This window comes from Muscardinus avellanarius (assembly GCF_963383645.1).
Source record: "Muscardinus avellanarius genome assembly, chromosome: 9".
Classification (NCBI taxonomy): Eukaryota; Metazoa; Chordata; class Mammalia; order Rodentia; family Gliridae; genus Muscardinus; species Muscardinus avellanarius.
The window spans coordinates 78,806,482-78,831,000 of NC_137795.1; the positions used below are offsets into that span (position 1 = coordinate 78,806,482).

The following is a 24,519-nucleotide window of genomic DNA, read 5'->3' on the forward strand; positions in this document are numbered from 1 at the left end:
CTCCCTCCACCCCACTTTCAAAGACATCTTTCTTTCTTCTGCTTCTCGGTGCCTTTAATCCCTTTCGGCTTCCGTACCTCCTACCGGAAGACTGGCGGAAACACTTCGCGCACGCGCATTGATTCGCCTTGACTCTACTTCCGGTTAGGTCGGCCCGTTCTTTTCAATTTCCGATTCAGCGGCTGTTAGCGCTGCACAAGTCTCGCGATATTTTCTGACACCAGTGGACGCGAGCTGCCTCTGGTTTCTGGCGGGCCCTTTCAGCTCGGGTAGTCACTGGCACCGCTCTTGTTGCTGGGACTCTCCCGGCCGAGCAGCATGACGTCCGCCCTGGAAAACTACATCAACCGTATCCTATAGCCGGCTGCCATAGCGTCGGGGCCATGGCGGGGTTGGCGGAGGAATTGGAGCGGGAGAGGCGCGGGGAGGCCGGGGTCGGGATCCGCGGGCCGCTGGGTGCGGGTGGCCGAGATGAGTACCCAGAGTCGCCTAGGCTTCCTTTCATTGTAGCTGCAAAGCAGGGGGAAATTATTCAGAACTTTTCTCTGTACTAAAAGTGCCGTATTTGTTTATAGTGTTTCCCTAAGGCTTATATGTTCAAGTTTGGATATGAGATGAACTATTCCCTGGCGGCGATAATGGCCTTGCAAATCTATGCATTGTATTGTTTTATTCGCAGGCTTTGCTCCTTGTTCGAGGATAGCAAGACGATTAAAGACGGCCCACAAATTGAGTTTCGGCCCCTTTGGCATTTGAATTCCCAACTTGTTGATAGAAGTAATGCTGTTATAAAGGGTTGTAGTGGGGGCAAGTAACATGAAGTTTTATTTTTTATTTTTTTGCGGTACTGGACATGGCACCCAGGGGCATTCCACCTCTGAGCTACACCTCCAGCCCTATTTTTTATTCTTTATTTTGCAACAGGGTCTCAGTGCGTTGTAGAGGGTCTCACTAAGTATTTGAGGCTGTCCGCGATCTGCGATCCTCCTGTCTCAGGCTCCCAAATGCTGGGATTATAAACCAGTCTCTCCAAGTCCAGCCACATGAAGTTTTAAAGTTATCATCTTTGGAAAAATTCTGTGTTCACGTACAATTTAGGGTTCAAAGTTTAATACTTAAGGCTTTATTTTTAATGTGCGTACGTATTGTTGATTTTTGTGTGTGGCGCTAGGGATTGAACCTGGGGGGATTCTACCTCTGAGTCTCCTCCCAGCCCTGTTTTATTTTTTATTTGAAAATAAGGTCTCACTAAATTGATGAGAACCTCACTAACTTGCTGAGGCAAGTACTGGGATTGCAGGTGTGTTCTACCACATCTAACTACAGTCAATATCTTATCACATTAATTATAATTTATTTTCTTTTGAATTCCAAAAGCCAGGTCCTGGAAGATAAATATCTTTAACAGTTCTAAAACCATGCAACATTTATTAATTTACCACTTAAATGTTCACTTTAGAGAAAAGAAGTAGAGATTAAGAAAGATAAAAATGCTCGGAGTCCTAGGTTAACAAGGTTCTTTTGATCCAGTTGTTTTGAGACAGGATCCATTGATCACATACAAAAAGGTTTTTTATGCAGTTCTGGGGATTGAACCCAGGAACATTCTACCTCCCGAGCTAGACACCCAGCCCAATTTTTTTTTTTTTGTTTTGTTTTTTATTCTTTATTTTGAAATAGGATCTAACTAAGTTGTGGAGTCCCTCACTAAGTAGCTAAGGCTGGCTGCAAACTTGCAATCCTCCTGTCTCAGCCTCCTGACTACTGGAATTACAAGTGTACACCACCAGCCAGCGGATTTTTTCTTTTTTGATTGTAATTATTACAAAAGCAGACTTTTTAAAAATTGAAAACTTTAAAAATTTTATGTATTGAATAGTTGGATTTTTATTCTTTCAGCTTTCTTTTGATAATTCAAGCCATTCCTTTACCATAATTTAAGATTTCAGTTTGTATTTTCAAAGAAATGCTTTCCTTGATTCAGTTACCAGGAACTGTTGCTGTTATTACATCTGATGGGAGAATGATTGTGGTAAGTCCTTGGCATTTTCATTCTCTACTTTCTTGTAGACTTATTAGTTGGGAGTTTTTACATAGAACCTCTGACGCCTAGATATCACAGTACCACCTGTATTACAGTTTCGTTATGATTCACCTCTTTTCTTTTATCTTTGTTGCCAATCTATATTTTTTCCACTAATAAACACTAAATATATACAAGAATTCTAGGAGATATGGGTTTCCATAAGAATAATCATTTGCTAACTATATAGGAAATACTCCAAATTTTGTTTTTCTCCCAAATTTTATGTTCTAAGTTTCTATTTCATTCTGACTTTATATAGTTTTGATTTTTTATTACATTAAATAGTTTAATAGTGAGCTTGAGAGATTAGCCAACCAAAACCAACATAATTCAACTCTTGCTTCAGAAACTTTAATAGCATCTGAGTAACTATATTTTGTTAGATCTGTCTCCTTTATTTAATATTAAACTTATTTCATAAAATTTTTCATGATTATTCAAGTCTCTGGTTTTAATTATTACACTCATATTTGTATCTGTATCACTGGGTTATTGGAAGAATTGAATATTAAATACATGTGAGACACAGAATACTGGCAACTAGTAAGTACTCACTGTTAGCTAATAACTACCATTTGAAGTTTGTATATATATAGGATAGATTGAATCTCTGAAAAATGTCGTTATGTTGTTTACAATAATATGTAGTTGTTTATTAGTTTATCTCTGGAGCTAGCCTTTTGTGGTTGAATCCTGGGCCTGCTATTTAACTTTCCACAAGACCTTGAAATATTCTTCTCTGGACCTTACATTTTTTTCTTTTAAATGAGCATGATTATAGTTTTACCTTGGAGGGAGGAGAATAGTTAAGATAGAGTGTACACTGTGTTTAGCACATTGCCTAGTACTAGTATGTAGTGTGCAGTGGTATTGTTATATTGCTATATCTAGTAATATTAGCTCCTGTGTGAGCTTTTTGCTACTTATTTAGATGCTCTGAAACATAGGTCCTCTGCAACTCTCAATAACTCTGCACACTATTCATGTGTGGTACAAGTTTTTCCCCATCTTACACAGCCAAGAGGTAAATTTAGTGCATTGAAATATTGCTGCTTATAAGTAACTATTTTATTAAACAGTAGAGTTTTATTTAAGAGGTAGAACTTACCTGACAACTAAAATGGCTGAATAGTTGTAAGGCTGAATTTACAAATTCAGGTAAACATGTATATCTCCCCCCACCCCTCTTTTCCTGGATGTTTTCTTTTTAGGGAACACTAAAAGGTTTTGACCAGACCATTAATTTGATTTTGGATGAAAGCCATGAACGAGTATTCAGCTCTTCACAGGGAGTAGAGCAAGTGGTACTAGGACTATACATTGTAAGAGGGGACAATGTGTAAGTAAAATGTCCTTTTTGGTGGGAGGGGAACAATAATGGTGATTGAACCTGGAGACTTGTGCATGCTGGCCAAGTATTCTACCACTTAGCTACATCCTCAGCCCTATGTAAAATAAGTCCTTTTAAATTAGGTTAAAATTATACTACAGGTAAGTCCTGTGGTGGCACACGCTGTAATTCCAGTACTTGGGAGGTTGAGACAGGAGGATCTGGGTTCGTGGACTGCCTCAGCTACTTAGTGAGGCCCTTTGCAACTCAGTGAGACCCTGTTTCAAAATAAAGAATAAACAAATAGGGCTGGGGCATAGCTCGGAGGTAGAATGCCCCTAGGTTTCAACCTCAGTACTGCAAAAACAAACAAACAAACAAAAAATATATATATAATAAAAATATAATATATAAGTAATATATATTATATAGAAATAATATATATTATAAACATTATATATATATATACTATATATATACTATAGGTATACTTCCTTGCTTTACAGAAAAGATATTCTCCAAATTAGCATTCTGCATCAAATACACATAGTTAATAGAATCATCCTCTCATTTGTTGTATAAAAGTAGCTTTTCTTGTACTTCCTTAAAATAAAGTGAATCTAGAGCCTGGGGTGGTGGCCCACGCTTTTAATCCCAGTACTTGGGAGGCTGAGACTGGAGGATCACAGGTTCAAGGCCAACCTCGGCTACTTATGCCCTCCAAAACTTTAGTGGGAACTTGTTTCAAAATAAAGAATAAAAAATAGGGCTGGGGGTTGTAGCTCAGAGGTTGATTGCCCCTGGCTTCAATCTCCAGCACCACAAAATAATTAATAAATGAATAAAAATAAAGTGAATCTATATGTTTTATGCTAAGATTTTCAGTGGCTAACCAAGTTATCTCTTTACAAATTAAACTTTTACTTACTGAGATTTGTCCGTATATCTAATAATTAAAGTGACTTGAATAGGGTCCAGAACGGGCCTTGCCTTCGACCAAATATTTTATAAAATTCTTCCAAATACCATGAATTTCAGAGGAACATAAGTATACTCCTAGGGCCTAAGTCTAGAGTTGGAAAAATGTCTTTGAAATCTTTTTGAAGTTTTTTAAATAATTTAAGTTCACGCATAACTCATTAACTTAAAAATGTAATTGACACACTTAGGATATCTCATGTTTGTGCTGTGGTCTCAGTTATCTTGGGACACACTGATAACCGGCGTGAGGCGGTTTTAGAAGTGGCAGTATAAGGAAAGCCTGCAATGATATAGAGCAGTGCTGGCCACAAAAATTTTCCTAATGTTGAGAAAGTTATATTGGTATTTTCTAATATGTTAGCTATTAGCTAGATGTGGCTACTAGGCATTTGAAAAGTGGCTGGCATGGTTGAGAAACTGAGTTTTGAATATAATTTAACTGTAATTGTTAATACATATGTAACTAGTATTAGTGCAGTTACATAGGCTAGAAGAATGTTTAATTAATGTTCCAGCAAGTACTATATAGAGAGTCCAAGTATGACTGGAAGGCAACAAAAGATACATCAGCAGTTTTAGATGATTTGGGGAGACATGTAAGATATAAATAATGAAGGAATACTTTATTCATGTAAGTTTATCTTAAAATCTTCTGTAGATGGATTATTTATTTGATCTCCACTCAAATCAGGAATTTATAAAACATTTTTGGAGATGACATTTAAGTAAAGTTAAAAGGTGAGCTGTGAAAAACGCGGCAGAACAGATTGGGCTCAGATGCCCTGACCATAGCAACGCTGATTGCTTATGTTGGGATGGTGTATAATGACTGATCTTAGGGAGGCTTCTCTTCAATTAAAAACTTTTGCCCTAGACCTAATTGTGTGCTAGAGCTAGCTTGTCCTAGCTTATGGAAGCAGATGATTATATTTTCAAGAATTTTGCAAGCTAATTGATGTGTTATTAGTGCTTAAAATTGGCTATGATGGGAGTATTTGCATGAAGGATGTTAGTAAATGCTGCATATCAGTCTGTTTTTCTCCAGAGAGCTGGTTTTAAACATTTTAGTATTGGTTTCTTTAATCCTACCTTTAAATTATTTCTTCTTGAGTTTTGTGACTTAAACGTACGCTTCACTGACTCACGAAAGTGTTCTTTTCCTTAAGTAGTTCAATTTTACATGTTTTAGAAGACTAATACTATATGGTTTGATTTGATAAAATTTTAGAAATACAAGTAAATTTATTTCAGAAATGTATATTTTTTAACTCTTGATTTTTTTCCCCTGTCAACAATTACAGTGCAGTCATTGGAGAAATCGATGAAGAGACAGATTCTGCGCTTGACTTGGGGAATATTAGAGCAGAACCTCTGAACTCTGTAGCACACTGAAGAAAATACTACATACATAGGAAATCTGTAAATGTTGTACAGAAACTGATTATTCTGAGGATGATGTGTAGAAATTTTATGAACATGTAATTGTGGATTTTTGACTTCTTATTGATTCATTATAATATGTAAATTAAAATGTTTCTACATTTTTATTGAAAAAATGTTTGCCTAAATTATAAGTGTGGTAGTTTGGTTTTATTTTTCTATTAAATGATGTGAAAATAGAATGCTTTTAAAAACTTTTAGAAAAAGTGCTTTATGATATTTTAATGTTTCTGGAAAATAGCTGAAAAGAAATATTTGTGTTATATAAATGTGCCCACAGATAACATCGGTATTGCAAGATATTTGTGTTTCCCTGATTCTTAAGGCAGTCGCCTGAAGATAAGTTTTTATCTCCTGCAGATCTCTAAACCATTAGCATTTATCTTACTAATGGTGGTTTGCCAATACTTTTAAAAGTTGCTCTCTAGCATTTAGAGGTATAGATAAAATGGTGGAGAAAAGGATAAATGTAAACCAAGTTTTAAGACTAGGCCAAAATTTAGAACTTAAGAATTGAATATTAAGGAGAAGTAGGATATTGGTAAGAATCTTTCATGCCCAGTGGGTTAGATATGAGACTTATAGGAACACATTAATACTAAATTTTAGGAATAGAATTTTATCTGAAAAAAACTTATTCCATATGGTCTTAAAAACCTTTGTAGCTTCTAGTTTTTAAGATTTGATGAATTTCTTTTTTGTGTGTTTGTCTGTTTTTTGTGGTAGTGGGAATAGAACCCAGAAACATTCATCCTACCTTTGGGCTGCACCCCAGCCATATTTTATTTTATTTTTTTGATACAGGTTCTTACTAAGTTGCTAAAGTCCTTGCTGAGTTGATGAGGCTGGCCTCCAAACTGTGATCTTCCTATCTCAGCCTCCCAAGTACTGGGATTACAGGTATGTGCTACCATACCTGGCTAAGAATTTCTAAAAATAGTTTGTTGTTTGTATATTTGGGAAAATAAACCATAAGCTTAGATTGGATCAGTGCTTGCTATTGCTTACAACTTTGGATGATTCACTGTTTCCATAGACTGATTCCAGGACTAAACTTGGTTTTTAGAGACTCTATATAAATAGCATTTTAGGTAGTGTTTAGATAATTCATACTAATCCACAAAAATTCTCAGTTTATGTGTAGGCCAAAGTGTGTCTTTGTCATGAGGAGTAAATAGAAAAATAATTTCAAAAACATTTAAAATAGGTGTTTAAAAGAAGTGTATACAGTGGGGGGTGGTCAAGTTTTTCTGTAAAGATCTAATCAGTAAATATTTTAGGCTTTGAAGGCCATATGGTCACTATCACAGTAACTCACTGTACTCTTGTAACGTAAAAACAGCCATAGATAATGCACATATGAGTAGTTGTCTTCCAATAAAACTTTATTTACAAAAACAGGTGGCAGGTGGGATTTGGCCTAAAGGCCATAGTTTGCCAACTCTTGGCTTACACTTAAATTTAATAGATGATGGATAATTAGTATAAATTCTGCAAAGGGCTTCTAGAATGGGTATTTTCAGAGCATTTAGAGGTGAGTTTCATTCACATCTTTTATTTTTTATTTATTTATTTATTTATTTGTTTATTGGTGGTACTGGAGGTGGAACCCAGACACTTTGTACCTCCGGGCTATACTCTCAGACCTATTTTATATTTTTTATTTGGAAACAGGGTCTCACTAAGTTGCTGAGAGCCTCACTAAGTAGCTGAGGCTGACTTTGAACTTGTGCAATCCTCCTGTCTCAGCCTCCCAAGCGCAGGGATTACAAGCATGTGCCACCATGCCCAGCTTCATTCACATCTTTTAAAATATTTAAAACTTGGACATGATAGTTTGGATTAATCAGAAACAAGTCTTAAAAGGAAAGAAATATTCAGATAGTTTCTTCATTGGTTCATCAAGCACTGACACCCTTAGAATAACTTGGTTAATAGTCAGTGCTGGCTCTGGGAGAATTAGAGGGAGGTTAACTAGTGTTGACTATTCATAAATACTTGACCTTTGGTAGTTTAAGATGGTTATAGTTTGGATCTGGAATGTCTCCCAAAGGCTCATATGTTGAAGGCTTGGGACCCAATGCAACAATTGCTTCTGGAAGGATTTTTTTTTTTTTTTTTTTTTTTTTTTTTTGCGCTACTGGGGTTCCTGAAAACCCTTCTACTTCCGGGCTACACTCCCAGACCTATTTTTATACTTTTTTATTTGGAATAGGGTCTCTTAAGCCAGCATGGCTGGCTTCGAACCTGCGTGATTGATCCTCTTGTTTCTGCCTCCCAAGCGCAGGGATTACAAGCGTGTGCCACGCCTGGCTGGAAGGATTCTAATGTCATCAGTGGATAAAGCCATTGATGACTTTATAAATTGGTGGCTGTATTGGAAGGTGGAGGACACTGTAGGTGGTGGAGCCTGTTTGGAGGAGGAAGGTCACTGGGGACATTCCTTAGAAGGGTATTTATTTGACCCCAGCCACTTTCTCCTGCTCTTGTGTTGGTATACCTGCCCCCTCCTCCTCCTCCTCCTCCTCCTCCTCCTCCTCCTCCTCCTCCTCCTCCTCCTCCTCCTCCTCCTCCTCTCCTCTCCTCCCTCTCCTCTCCTCTCCTCTCCTCTCCTCTCCTCTCCTCTCCTCTCCTCTCCTCTCCTCTCCTCTCCTCTCCTCTCTTTCTTCTCTCCCTCTCCTTTATTTAGTTAGGGACTGTGAACATGCTACTTTAAAAAAAAAACTAGTATTTTAATTGCTGAACTAATTCCAAAAATTAAGTATATAGAACATTCACTAAAAAATTTATTTGGACAGTACAAATTAAGTCCAGAGTGATCTCTTCCCCAAATACTTGATATATCAACACAAATTACATAAAAGTAAACCATAGTCATCTTTCTCATAGTATCTTTTGGAAATTATATAAAACATCTTCAAAAGATATTTTTCTTGATGTTGGTAAAAGAATCTCCTATTAATAGTGTATGGAGGACATAAACAGTAACTTAACAAATGGTATACCAAATTTCTTTCCTAAATGCACGATAGGCTTTTTATGCTTACAGCCAACTTAAACTGGGCTTTGCATAAAAATTGTAAAAGTGACAACCATGTGCAATAGCATGATTAATATGCAGTATAAAGTTTTCTATATTCAATGAAACTTAATTCTATAATCAGAAGAAGAATGTTCTTTGGCAAGATATTTTCAGTGAAGTTATTTGAAAAAGGCAATTAACTACAGAAAGGACTTATGTTACCTTTTTTACCTGAACAGATAGTTTAAAATAACATTGCTTTTAGATGAAAACTCTGGTAAGAGCTGGGCATGATGGCTGTTATCAAGGCTAAGACAGGAAGATCAAGCAACCTCAGCAAGGAGACTCAGCAACAAAGTGAGATCATTTCAAAGCAGAAAATAAGAAGGCTCAGGGTGTATCTTGGAGGTAGAACAGCCTTGGGTTCAATCTCCAGTAGCACACATGCCCCCAAATAAACCTCTAGTAAATACTGACAGTTTGGGCTTGAATATTTCAAATCTTGATCCCAGAACAAGAGATACTAAAGACAAATTTTATTAATATTCTATTTAATACCTTTATAAAATTCTGAACATTTAACCTAATTATGTGGGATGTAAATAGGACTATAAACTTGTAGATGTCTAGTAGTAAAAATATTTCTCAGGCCTGTAACAGTAATATTTGCCATGTGGGAAAGAAAGTAAATAGTTCTTCATAATAGATGTGACCCTGATTGTCTAGTAGCAAAAATTATAAAACAACTCTTAGTTGGCAATATAGTATATTCTGGGCCTTCATTTTCAAAATTAGGTAGCATTTGAATGCCTATCATTTGGCAGGCATGATGCCAAGTGCCTACAACTGTGATCATTTTATAAGTGGGGAAATTGAAGCTTATGAGGTTAAGTGTCTTACGAAAGGTAGCACTGGTGAGCAATAGGGCTCTGGTTTGACCAAATTTTTGTACATAATATTTACTGTCATCAGAAAACATAATCTCAAAATAGAGCATCAGAAATCTGATTGAGAAGTAGGTAAGCTAAAGCAATTCCCAAAGCTAAGAAATGGAAAAATATAGCCCATTTTATTATAATAACCTGAGGCTTTAAAATTTTTCTTGGTCCCTAATTCATTAATTGTGGTTCAGTAGATCTGTAATGGGACAAAAAGGAACAGTTGCTATCAGCGAAAGAAAGATTGGTAAAATTATTAAAAGACTCAGTGCTTGTGTGCTGGGGTCTCTACCAACCAAACCCTTAAGATGTAATAATAGCTGTAGAAATAAAACTAGATTGCACTTAAAACACTTGGAAGGATTTCTAGGACATAATAGAAAATAGCCATTGCTCATAGTATTCACTAGGGAGGGGTTTCAAATGTGGGTCTTATAAGTTTAGTTTTGCAGTGTCTGTTTTACTGGATATCATAGCTCCACAAGAAACTGGCTTATATAACTTGTGAATAATTCAGGTTATGTGGAAGGTATGCATAAGTTTATAAAATTTTAGCAAATATGCAGTAGAATTAAGTTTTCTTTGGCAATCATATACTCTTGCAGGAGCATGAAAGTAAAAAATTCAGAGGTGTAAAAAGGAAACTTCATTCTGAATTTACTAATTTGCTTCACAGGTTTCTTCTTTCTTTTTTCAGTACTGGGGCTAGAACCCAGGGACATTCTACCTCTGAGCTATACCCCCAGCCCTATTTTTTATTGCTTTATTTTGAAACAGTCTTATTGAGTGGCAAAGGTCCTCATTAAGTAGCTAAGGCTGTCCGCAGACCGTGATCCTCCTGTCTTAGCCTCCCAATGCTGGGATTACAAACATGTGCCACCACGCCCGGCTGGTTTATTTCTAATTATTTTAAATCTCATTTTCTTTTGGTTTTTAAATTGGTGCATTGTAGTCATACATCTTAATGGAGTACAAGATGTTAGAGGCATACATGTACACATCACTTTAGCCCTTACCCAATTCCCACCCCATTCCCTCCTTCTCATGTTTAACTTAGTGATTGACTTTGATAAGTTTGTGAATGTACATCATGTACATTAGGGAAGTTTCCCTCTTAGTTTTTATATTGTGGGAAAATCTGATAGTGTTTTCTGTTTACATGCATCTAAAACAAATAAACATGGAGACGGCAAAGCTGTCTTCATCCAGATTAATACGGAACCATTCATTCACAGTGCTCTCATTCAACCAGCTACAAATCCATATCTAGTTCTTTTTGTTTCCAGTACTAAGGATGGAACCCAGGCATTCTACCTCTGAGTTACACCCCCAGCCCTATTTTTTTTTTTTTTCGAAACAGGATCTCACTGAGTTGCGAAGGACCTTGCTAAGTAGCTGAGGCTATCCACGAACTGTGATCTTCCGGTCTCTGCCTGCTGGGATTACAAGCATGTGCCACCACACCTGGCTCATATCTAGTTCGTATAGAGGGATTATTCTTGTAAAATTTGGCAAATGCCTTGATGGAATTTGTGTTCTTTTTCTATACTGAGAAATTTGACAATGTAGCTGTATATGGTATTTGTGAATCAATACTGCCTCCTAGGGTTCATTGCTTCCATCAACTTTAGAAAACAGATTTTGGAAAATTTTCTAGGACATTTGTCAAGCCATCAATTCAAGCCAGCCACTGTGCTTGAAGGTGGGAACAGAATTAACAAGTTCTTGTCCTTGTGAAGTTTGAATCTATCTGGCACCTCAACCAAATCATCTTGACTCTAAAATTTACTGTCCAAGGTCATGAGTCATTTCATCAAATGCTTTCAGTACCTAGGATATAATTTGTGGATTCTAGATTCATTTAAAGCAACTACAGATAGTCTTTTAAATGGATATAATACACATTAATCATTCTCATCTTTTTTCTGTTTAAGATTGTTAAGTCTGTGCAGCTTGCATAATTAAGGATGCAGGCAAAATAGAGCTTTACCAGCAGTTTTTTTGATTAATTAATAATATGCCACCTGTCTACTGCCATCATTTATTTATTTATTTAGGTGGTACTGGAGCTGGACCCAGGGCTTCCTACCTCTGGGCTATGCTCCCTGACCTATTTTATATTTTATTTGGGAACAGGTTCTCACTAAGTTGCCAAGAGCCTCACTAAGTAGTTGAGGCTGGCTTCAAACCTGTACAATTCTCCTGTCTCAGCCCCCCAAACACAGGGATTACAAGTGTGTGCCACCACATCTGGCTTACTGCCATCATTCAGAGGATGGAGTTGTTGGGGACTGTTCTTCAAGACAGCTTTCAAAGAGGAAGAGAGAAGCCAGGCATGGTGGCACTCATGTTTTGGGAGACTGAAATAGGAGGATCACAGGTTTGCAACCAGCCCTAGTAATTTAATGAGGTCCTCTGCAATGTAGACCTTTCTTCTTCTTCTTCTTCTTCTTCTTCTTCTTCTTCTTCTTCTTCTTCTTCTTCTTCTTCTTCTTCTTCTTCTTCTTCTTCTCCTCCTCCTCCTCCTCCTCCTCCTCCTCCTCCTCCTCCTCCTCCTCCTCCTCCTCCTCCTCCTCCTTCTCCTCCTTCTTCTTTTTTTTTTTTTTTGCGGTACTGGGATTGAGCCCAGGGGCCAGCTCTGAACTACACCCCAGCCCTTCTTATTTTTTGTTTTTGAACCTGTCTTGCTAAGTAGCAGTCTTACTATTTGCTGAGGCTGTTCTTGAACCTGTAATTCTCCTGTCTCACCCTCGAAAGTCCTGGGATTACAGACTTGTGATACTACACTCAGCGGAGACCCTGCTAAATAATAATAATAAAATTGGTCTAGGTGTGTACTCAAAGGTAGAGTTCTCACCAAAAAAAGAGAGAAACTTTAGTATTAAGAAATATTTAAAAGCCGGGCGTGGTGGCACACGCTTGTAATCCCCATGCTTGGGAGGCAGAGACAGGAGGATCACGCAGGTTCTAAGCCAGCCGCACGTGCTGGTTTAGGAGACCCTGTTTCCAAATAAAAATGGAAAAATAGGTCTGGGAGTGTAGCCCGGAGGTAGAAGGGCTTTCAGGAACCCCAGTACCACCCCCCCAAAAAAAAAAATTTAGCCGGGCCTGGTGGCACACACTTGTAATCCCAGTATTTGAGAGGCTGAGACAGGAGTATCACAGGTTCGAAAACAGTTTCAGCTACTCAGTGAGGCTGTCAGCAACTTAATGAGAGCCTGTTTCCAAATAAAATATAAAATAGGTCTGGGAGTGTATCCCAGAGGTAGAAGGCCCCTAAGTTCCATCCCCAGTACTGAAAAAAAGAAAAGAAAAGAAATGTTTAAAATTTTAATATTTTTGTTGAATAAATTTGTATTTACTTTTTTGAGCATGTTTCATTTGTTTGTACATTTAAAAATTCAGAGAATATTAGAAGTACCACAAATCAAGTGTTTGTGCAATTAACATCTAAATCCTATCCTATTAGTTCTACTCCAGTGTTTTTTCAGCTGCATAATATGTCTTCTCCTATTCTCATTATGGTAATGCTCAATGATACTGTGAACATTTTGTTCTTAGTTTTCTTTCACCGATAAATACTGACTTTGCAAATACTAACATTACCAATTTAAATTAAAAAGAAAATAATCCAGGAGTTGAGATGGGTAAATGGGTAAGAAACATTTCTTGGGAAATACAACACATTGTGTCATGTATTTAAGACTAGTCTGGAGAGAGTATGAAGGAGATAATGTATTTCTGTTTAATATCTGAAAATATGTACAAAATACATATACTTCACTTAATTTGCCTCATATCAAGAAAATCAGAGTAAACTGCACTCTATAGTACAAATTGCCAGAGAGTGCTGCTCTGTGGCTTATATATTTTTAAATAAATGGCCCAAAAGAGGTTACAATGAGGATTAAAAGTTTGCATTTTAAATTTATTAAAAAAGCTAATTCTTGTTTTAAAAAGTATTTAGATCTATCAACCTGATTTGGAAAAATTATATTGTAATTATGCAGAAGAGGGCCAGAGACACTTTAATTCAAACTTTAAATGGAAATTGTTAATTAGGTCTCAGGCCAGGCTAGCATGGCACTAAAGGGCACTGGCTTGGAGTCAGCCTTGGCTTACTCAAGTGAAAATGAGATAACAGTATCTGCCTCTTTGGATTGTGAAGATTAGTAAACTATTATGACACTAAAACACACTGAATTGTCAGTAATAGCTAACATTTATCCTAATATTGAGTGAAGGACTCCAAATTACTCATTGTAACCCAGAAAAAATACTCAAAAGCATATAATATTCTCTGATAAAAATTTTAATGGGGGGTCGTTGTTAGTATAATTTTGACAAACCTAAAATTTTATAGGGAATGAAAGTATCTTTCACTTGTACTAAAGATAATGACATGTTGATCACCATATTAGGGGAAAAAAGGTAAGCCAGCTAGGCGTGATGGTGCATACCTGTAATCTCAGTACTTAGGAGGCTGAGACAGGCCAGCCTCAGCAACTTCAGCTTTCAGCAACTCAGTGAGACCCTGTTTCAAAATAAAGAATAAAAAATAGGGCTTGGGAATAACTCGGAGTTAGAATGACCTGGGTTTCATCCCCAGTCCCACAAAAAAAAAAAAAAAAAAGAAAAGAAAAAGATCACTATTAGTGAGGAAGTATTATAGATCTGCATGCATGTACATGTAGCACAAGTATCTACAAAATCTAGACAAAATCCCATACAAGTTTATACAATATAGAAAAATGACACACCTGGTGTGATGGTGCACGCATGTAACCCCAGAATTCAGGCGTATCATGGTTCACAGACAGCCTCAGCTACTTAGGCCCTCCATAACTTAGTGAGACCCTGTTTGAAAAATAAAGAATACAAAATGGGGTTGGGGGTGTAGCTAGGAGGTGGAATACCCCTGGGTTCTATCCCCAGTACCACAAAAAAAGAAAAAGAAAAACGACGACACAACCTGCTCTTGTCTTCTTGAGAGATAGGTAGATGCACCTGGTGATATTCTATGCATGCTTCAGAGTTCATTTCAGAGGGATGTGCTTATTCTAAGAGTCAGAAAGTCCACGCTTTGGATTGCAAAATCAAAACTGTAGGTCTGTGATGGGGCCTATTATGTTTTCAGAGACTTTCTAATAAGGTAAACATAGGTAGACTTCTCTCTCCTCCAAAGAAAATTTTACCATTTTACTCTTAGGATTTTCTTTTTGTTTGACTTTATAATAACATTATAATTTTCTAAATATTGCGATTGCCATATCTGTTATTTTTTTGTCTGGGCAGTCTGTAACCATTGAAACAGACATCCCATAGCAAAATACAAGGAAAAACAACTATTAGAATTGCAGTCAGATGAATTAAGAAATTGAATATATGAATATGATAGCAAAAATGTCTATTTGAGTAGTAGTCAACCTTTTAGAATGCCTACTTTTGAGTGCATTACCAATCTCAGATACTTGCTGAAACTTCAGGTTCAAACATCAGTCTTCTTGTAGTACCAGCCTCCTACAGGAAGCACAGGTCCAGTTGGTTTTTCTTTCCCTCTACAGCAATGTGAGTGATCAGAAACATCTGAATATTTCTTCCCAGTGCAGTCACATCTGACCTTTGCACTTTCTGGGCCCTGATTCTGCAAATAAGAACTTTCTTAGTCCTTATGACTTTTTCTCAGGATTTCTGTTTCTGAAAGCAATGCTGAAATCACTGCAGCTCACTTTGTACAGAAAAGTTTCAAGTACAGCTGTCAGCAAACCTTCTTAATGGGCCTTGAGCATTTTCAGCCCTGCCTTTGTTGTGGCATGGCACCTCCAAAGGGATGGCTTATGTTGTGCGCCCTAGTGGACTGTTTCATTAAACAAGTGAAGGTGGCTGATGGTAGTATTTTATGCAGTAGTCAGTGGATTTTTTTCGTGCATAGAGATAAAATTGAAAACATACAATCACTGTATAGTATTTCTGCAAACTCTAGATTTTCCTTAAGTATGGGGAGAGAAGTCTGTGAGACCTACAGGGGAGAAAAGAGCATATGCACTCCTATTGAGGCAGGTCTGAACACACACACACACACACACACACACACACACACACACACCTATATTTCTTCCTAGGTTGTTGGGAAGATTAAATAACACAAAGTCTTGAAAGTGTGTTTGAAGCCCTAAAGTGCTATATATGAGGAAGGTATGAGTATTGTTCATAAGTGTATCTGTTAGAATTACACTCGGATATAAGCACTAAAAATACTGTCAGGCAGTGGTTTATTAATCTTAGATGAATAAAGGAAGAACAAAACATCTCAGGAAGAACAAAACATCCTGAGAAATAAAGATCATATCTGGGGAAGCTACTTAATGTACTTGAACATTATTTTCTACATTGCCATCCTTTTGTCCTTATGATATTTTCTTTCTAGGTAAAAAAAAATAAAGTGCAAAATCCAGTGGTACATCCCTGTAGTCCTGGCTATTTTATTTTAGGAGGCTGAGGGAGGATAGCCTAAGTCCAGGACTTCGAGACTAACCTGGATAACATAGTGAGACCCCCATCTCAAAACACAAACAAATAAACAATAAAAACCAAGGATAAAGGAAGATGTAATAGGAAAGTGAACATATCATATAGGAAAAACAAATGCTTTCCCAATTATAGCCAGCAGATGATATTTCCTATATATACTCCTTGAGTTTCATTGGCTAGGACTTTGTTATATGTCCATGCCTAACTGAAAGGGAGAATGAAAAAGTGATGGACTTTATTATTCTTTTCATGGTGATGCCATGTCACTGTAAATAAAAAGGGGATGGTGTTAGGGAGATCAAAGACTAGAGATGGATGGACAGACAACCAGCAGTGCCTGTCATGGTGCTCATGTAGAAGCAAACATCTCAGAAGCGATCAAATCCAACTCTTGCACCTTACTCGGATCAATTGTCATTCTCATTTTGGCTGTCTTCTATTGCTGGAGATAACACTAATTTACAAGAGTATTTCTCTCTTTTTTTTTTTTTCATTTTTGAGTCTATTGGGGATGGAATCCAGGGGAATTCTACCTCCAAGCCGAGCCACACCCCAGCCCTATTATATATTGGTGCATTGTAGTCAAACATCACAATGGAATTCAAGACTTGTGAGGATATTCAAGCACACATCATCCAATCAACTTTTATCTTATCCCCATCCCACTCTCTCCCCCAACCTCATTCCCATGCTTGATTTAGTGATTAACTTTGATATATTTGTTTACGTACATCATGTGTTTTAAAGAGATTCCATCTTCCCCCATCCTATCCCCTTTGATTGGTTACCTTAAATACTCCTCCATTAGGGCCCTTTCTTCAACTAGATTTCCTTCTATTACCCATTTCTTCTAGTTTTTGCATATTAAGGAAAGCATCTGATTTTTAAATTTTCTGTGATATTTATCTGTGTATGCCGCATTGCACATTCTGATCCCACTCTTGAAGGCCCTGGCACAGGCCTGACCACCCTGCAGACTCTGATCCTGTCCTCACTGGCTCCAGCACCAGCCTTGCCTCATGGCAGGCTCCGATCCCAGATTCGCAGGCCCCAGCACCGGCCTTCCCTTAAGGCAAACTCCTATCCCAGCCTCACTGGCTCCAGCTATGGCCTCACCGCATGGCAGGCCCCGATCCCGGCCTTGCTGGCCCTGGCACTGGCCTCACCCCTTGGCAGGCTTCAATCCCAGGCTCAGAGGCCCAGCACCAGCCTTGCTTCATGGCAGGCTCTGATCCCAGCCTCGCTGGCCTCAGCACTGGCCTCACCCCTAGGCAGGCTCTGATCTCAGCCTTGGAGGCCCCAGCACTGGCCTGGACTCATGACAGGCCCAGATCCCGGCTTCGCTGGTCCAGGCACCAGCCTCACCCCTCAGCAAGCTCTGATCCCAGGCTCAGAGGCACCAGCACTGACCTTGCTTCATAGCAGGCCCCAATCCTGGCCTCGCTGGCCCCAGCACAAGCCTTGCTCCTCAGCAGGCTTCGATCCCGGGCTCAGAGGCCCAGTACCAGCCTTACCTCATGGAAGGCTCAGATCCTGGCCTTGGCACTGACCTCACCCCTTGGCAGGCTCCAATCCCAGCCTTGGAGGCCCCAGCACAGGCCTTGCCTCATCGCAGGCTCCTATCCTGGCCTCAGAGGCCATGGCAGCAACCTTGCTGTGAATTGGGCTCCGGTCTCTGTCACTATGAGCAGGTTGTCTACAGATGTTCCCTTTTTTCTTCCTTTTTTTTTTCTTTTTAGTCTTACTGGGGCTCCTGGAAACCCTTCTACCTCTGGGCTACACTTTTTATTTTTTGTATTTTTATTAGAAAACAGGGTCTCTTAAGCCAGCAAGGCTGCCTTGAACCTGCACGATCCTCCTTCTTTCACCTCCCAAGGGTGTGAATTACAAGCATGCGCCACCACGCCTGGCGTTCTTTGATATATATATATATATTTTAATATGAGGGAGCAGTACATGTCTTTTGCAAAAGCTGGGACCCCAAATACCTAGTGGTAATGAATTTTGTCTTCCCTTCTAAAGGCAGAGGTCCACAGCTTCACTTCGGAGAGCAGGCTCTCCTGCTCCACGTGTACCTTGGCCTCCTGCTCTGCGCAGAGGAGCACAGTGGCCATGAGGGCTGATGATTGCCAGAACAGGCAGCATGGTGGCCCATCCTGGCTATACGGGGCTCCCTCTGAAACCCCCCAAACCCTTTTACCACTTAGCATGTTGTCCAGAATTCCCAAGCATGTGTGGCAGGAGCAGTCTACTTTTGGGGAGATTTTCTCGAAAGTTCAAGGTGGACTAGACTGGATCTGTCTGCCCCTCCAAATTCTGGTCACCACCACCGCTGCTGCTGCCACTGCCATCTTGGTTCTTTCCTGAACACCTTTCACACAGTTTGTTTTCTAGAAGTCCTGAGCATGTGCAGCAGTAGCCATATACCTTTGAGGATATTTCTTTAAAATTATGAAGTATATTGGAATGAATCTCTGCCTCTACCAAATACTGACCACTGCTGCCACTGCCACAGCCATCTCAGTTCTCTTCCAAGCACCTTATTCACACAGCATGTTGTCCCAAATTCCTGAGCATGAGCAGTGGTAGCATTCTACCTTTTGGGCAATTTCTTCAAAAGATCAAGGTGGATTGAATTAGATCTCTGCCTCTACTGAATACTGGTCACTGCCATTGCTGCTGCCTCCACTGTCTCAATTCTCTCCCAAACACTTTTCCCACACTGCATGTTGTCCAGAATTCCTGAGCATGCACAGTGGTGGCACTCTACCTTTGTGGAAATTTCCTCAGAAGATCAGGGTGGGTTGGATCAGATCTCTGCCTTTCCCAAATACTAGCCTCCATAGACACCGCCTCTGCCACCGCCGCCACCCCCTTCCTCCTGGTTTTCCACTGAGCTCCTTCCTTACATGATATGATGTCCAGAATTCTTAAGCATGTGCAGCAGGAGCAGTCCCCTTCGTGGGGATTTTTTTTCCCAAAAGTTCCAGGTGAATTGGATAGGATTTGTCTTCATCTCCTGAATCCTGGCTGCTGCCGCCATCTTGGCCCCTCTTCAATATATATATGAGAAGACAGTATGTGTGTTTTGAAGAGGTTGTGGGATCGAGCACTCAGCAGCAATGAATTTTATCTCCCGTCCAAAAGCGGAAGCCCACGGCCTCACTGCATAGAGCAGGATCTGCTGTTCCAACCGCAACAAGAACCCCAGTGCAGCACAGAGGAGCACGGGTGCCAGGTGCACTGAGATTCCCAGGAAGGGTCGCGTGACTGGGCTTCCCTCCCGGCACTGCTGCACTCCCTCTACAATGTCTGGATCATTTTTCTTACAAGGTATGTTGTTAAAAGTCCCCAGCATGTGCGGCTGAGGCGGTCCTTTCTCTAATCTCTTCTGGGATGTTCTTCTAAAAATCACTTTTCTTGCATGGTGTGTGCCTCCTTGTCATCTTGCTTCTAATTCCGCCATTATCCACTTTCTTTCCTGTATTCTATCTAGGAAGTCATGGCTGGAAATGTCTACTTAAGTTGTCCCAATCAGATATTAAACCAAAATCTGGTGTGTCCACGGTTTCTCCAAGGAATGCATGCCCTTTTTGGCAGCCATCATGGTCGCCACTGCGACCACGGCCGCCGTCATCTTGAAGAGCTATCTTAAATTTTTAAAGTTATATTTGTCTCAAACCTGATTCCATTTTCTCTCCAAGGATCCCTGGTTCCTTTTTGTGGGTAATAGTATTTAATAGCCAGGATCTGAGTGCTAGGTTGGTTTATTGTGATGGGAGTGCCATTATTTGTAGGCCTTTTCAGTGAATAGAAGCACTGTTTCTTCTGCTTCTTCCTTCTCTCCCCTCTCCTGTTAGGATCAAGAACCACAATTCTTCCCCTCTGTCAAACAGAGCAGCCTTTTCCTCCTCCAAAACCTTGTTCAAGGCATTTGTTAGAACAAAGGCAGCCTTCTTCCTCAGTGACAAAGATCGTGCAAGCGTTGATGATATCCAAGAAGTGCCTGAAGCAGCTGTAGAAGGATGTCTGCTGGAAGCAGGGTTTGCTCAGCTGGAAAGGAGGTGCATTGGTGGAGGTGTTAGCGGCACTAGCCACTGCCACTGATGCTGTAGTCGTTGTATTCCCCATGGCCACTGACGCCCACCTTATTTATTTATTTATTTATTTATTTAATTTATTTATTGGTACTGGGGATGGAACTCAGGGGCCTTCTGCCTCTGGGCTACACTCACAGACCTATTTTTTGTTCTTTATTTTTATTTTGAAATAGGGTCTCATTGCGTAGCTGAGGCTGTCCGCGAACTGCAATCCTCCTGTCTTAGACTCTCAAATGCTAGGATTACAAGCATGTACCACCATGCCCAGCTTTATTCTTTATTTTAAAACAAGATCTTTCTAAGTTGAAGAAGGCCTTATTAAGTAGCTGAGGATGTCCACAAACTGTGATCTTCCTGTTTTAGCCTCAATAGTACTGGTGTGTGCCACCACGATTGGCTATCACTAGTGTGTGCCACCACACCTGGCTAAACTTCTCATTTTTAAGACTTCTATTATTAGTGAATGGAAACTTTTTTTGCCACACTGGGAATGGAATTCATGGGCATTATACCTTTCAGCTATACCCCCAGCCCTATTTTTTATTCTTTATTTTGAAACAGGGTCTTACCGAGTTGCAAAGAGCCTCACTAATAGCTAAGGCTATCCTCCAACCGCAATCCTCCTGTCTCAGCCAAATGAAAACCTTTTAATGTTAGGCTTACACTATTTCTCTCTATATTTCAAATGTTAGGAGAATTTGGTGAAGGGACCTTATCTAGGACAGGAATCACCTCTCTGGAAGCAAAAAGAAAGTGGTGGCAAGTGGGTTTCCAGAGGAGGAGGTTCTGGTGGTGTTTGGGGAGGAAATCAGGATGCTTCAAAGTTTTAACAGAATTCAAAAGGACATTGGGTTCACTGAGGCTTTTGTTTATCTGAAGATTTCCCATTTTGGAGGAGAAGGGACAGGAAGAGCCTCTTTTTTTGCTGTTCTCTCTTTTCCAGAGAGGAGACCATGTGGGCATTTGTTGGACTGTGGCTGTGTAACTGTTCGCACCACTTTCTTGGCCGCTGTCCACTTCCTTCCAATGCCATGGTCAAACCTCAAACCTAGAGCCGGGCGTGGTAGTACATGCTTGTAATCCCAGCATTCGGGAGGCTGAAACCAGAGATTCGCAGTTTGCCCACAGCCTCAGCTACTTAGTGAGGCCCTCTGCAACTTAGTGAGACCCGGTTTCAAAATAAAGAATAAAAGTAGAGTAGGGGGTGAGGCTCGGAGGTTAATTGCCCTGGGTTCCATCCCCAGACCTGCAAACAAACAAACAAACAAAAAACAAACCTCAAAACTGCTGGGCAGAAGACGATATGGAAGCCTCACACCTGAGAATGGTAGACTATTTGTCCACATTCTGCCTGGACAAAAAGAGAGATTTTACAGAAGATGTAAAATGTAAGCTGGTCTTGAGGCTAGGGAGTGCAAGTGGCAAAGAACTAGAGGAAAATTATTCTAGCTAGAGATTATGAAATGAAAAACAAAAAAGACTGAGATTATGATGTATATGGTGTCTTCTAGATGCCTGAAGGTGAGAGAATTAAGCATGTAAGTAAACATAGGGTAAGTTTATGTGCATTTTAGATATAAAATATATAAAATACCATAATACAGAGAAGGAATATAAACTCCCCATGTAGATATTAACCAAATGGGTTTAAATTTTAATACATGTGAAAAAAAAAGACTGCTATGGTTCAGATATGGTTTGAGTGTGCCCCCCAGATGTTCATTTGCTATAAGTTTGGAATCATTTTTACAGTGTTGGAACCAAAAGTGAAGGAACATTAAAGAGATAGAGAAAAATAATTAGATTAAGGGAGTGTGCAGTTGGAAAGGATTAATGAATTCTCATTGAGTCCCAGTTAATTTCTATTACTGTATAATAAAGAGTGAGCTTGGTTCTCAAATCTCTATTTTTTCTGGCTTACTATGTGATTTATTCTGCGTTTACTACTACTGCTGTTATGCTTTCTGCCATCGTTCCCTCATCAGAAGCCACACAGTTGGGGTTTATAAATTTTGGATTTTCAGTCTCCAAAACTGTGTGTTAAACGAATGTCTTTTATTTATACATTACCCAGCCTCAGCTATTTTGTCATAACAACAGAAAATGAGGTGAGACACAAAAATATAGAAATGAAAATATAAAGCACTTTTTACATCAAGGGGCTCTTTTAACATTTCACATTGATTTTATTAGTGTTTTAAGATTGCATACAGCAAGCAGTCATTAAGGCATGGTTATTTTCTCTACATTTCGTAATCAGAGATACAATATATTTTCTTGTTTCCCACCCCAGTCTTCTAAGAAGAGCATCTGGTTAGAATGACATCATCAATGTAGCCAAACAATGTTGGACTTATTAAAGGAAAACACAGTTCCCATGTTTACAAGTGGACTTTTACTTTATGTAAAAATTAGAATTTTGGTGCATAAAAAAACCTTCTTATTAGTTAGGTATGGTAACACGTGCCAGTCAGTAAACTCAGCAGGTGGAAGACTGAGACAGGAGGTTTGCAGCCGGTTTGAGGCCAGCCTCAGCAACCTAGTAAGACTCTCAGCAACATAGTAAGATCCTGTTTTAAGACAGAAAATGAAAGACATATCTGGGGCTACAGCATGGAAGGAGAATGCCTCTGGGTTCAATTCCCAATACCACAAATAAACAAACAAAAAACAAAACTTCAAGGATCACATTTCTTGTTTTTATGAATCCATATGAGATATAGAGTTTCCAACCTGAAAACCACTGCCTTTAGGCATCTGAAAACATAGAAGAAGAAATAGAAATATCTGGGGTATATTGTTCTCTAAATGGTTTTTACTTCAGCTTGTAATTTTTTTCTTAAAATGAAAATACCAAAATGTCATATGAATTATTTACATCAGACTCTTCAATTAAATTTGGATGTACCATAATAGTTTAGGTAATAAGACTGTGAACATATTAAATATCCTAAAGGATACTTCTATACTTCTTTATGTAGTTAAATATGAGATGCAAAATTTACATCACGAGTGAATCTGTATTCTTCATTCTTCCTGCTTTATTAGGATTTTTTATTTCAAGGGTAGCCTGAGAAGTAGCTATGAAGCAAGATGATTCAGAAAAAAGGCACTGATATAATTTGGAGTTAATAATTGAGATAAAAATGTCAAAGTTGTTATACTCAAATGAGGCTATTTCTCAGAATAACCTTGGAAAGAGAAAGGGACATAGAATTGGTTCCACATAAATAATTACAAAGTCCACTCATACATTTATGCACAGTTAGTGCTGAGTCCTATCTTCATTCTTGACCTTGAAAATGATTAGTTCCTACATTTCTAGTAAGGAAAAGAACCCAGCAGAAATATAAATCCATTATTAATACCAAGAAGAAAATGAGAATAAAATTTTGATACAATATACAGCTCCTATTTTGAATGTAAGATAATCTTCCAAATTAAAATAGAAGTGCAGATGAATGTGAGTCTGTTTATTGATGGGGAGAATGATAGCTCTTTATCATATGGAAAAATCTTGCTCCAAAAGGATCAATTGTGTGTGTGTGTGTGTGTGTGTGTGCATGCACACATACAAACCTGTGTGTGGTAGTAGAGAAGGAAGCCAGGGGCATTTTACCTCTTAGATATACCCTCTGCTCTATTTTATTTTATTTTTTGTAGTACTGGGGATGGAACCCAGGGGCTTTCTGCCTCCAGGCAAAACTCACAGACCTATTTTATATTTTATTTGAAAACAGAGTCTCACCAAGTTGCTAAGAACCTCCCTATATAGCTCAGGCTGATTTTAAACCCTTGGGATCCTCCTGTATCCACGTCCCAAGTACTGGATTACAAGCCTGTGCCACCATGCCCGGCCTTTTATTTTATTTTTTTGAAACAGAGTCTTACTAAGTTACTGTATGCCGGCCTGGAAACTGTGATCCTTCTGTCTCAGCTTCCTAACTCCGGAGTTTACAGGTTTGCACCCAGGCTGACAGTGCAATGTTAATGCAAGTCATCAGAATATTAACACCTTTGCAATGCAAGTACTTATGGTGATTATTCTCCAATGTGTTGTGTGAATCAGAAAGAATCAGAAAGTAGAATTG

The 24,519-nt window shown here is 39.0% G+C and overlaps 1 protein-coding gene across 1 annotated transcript; it reads left to right on the plus strand.

Moving 5' to 3' along the window:
- Window positions 1-318: 318 nt before the first annotated feature.
- LSM8 (LSM8 homolog, U6 small nuclear RNA associated) lies at window positions 319-5,789 on the plus strand (the record flags this gene model as incomplete). The annotated part of the gene is made up of 4 exons (XM_080701124.1): window positions 319-349; window positions 1,992-2,032; window positions 3,298-3,425; window positions 5,699-5,789. 4 exons carry the CDS (start codon window positions 319-321, stop codon window positions 5,787-5,789), a joined length of 291 nt encoding a protein of 96 aa, XP_080557250.1.
- Window positions 5,790-24,519: the final 18,730 nt, after the last annotated feature.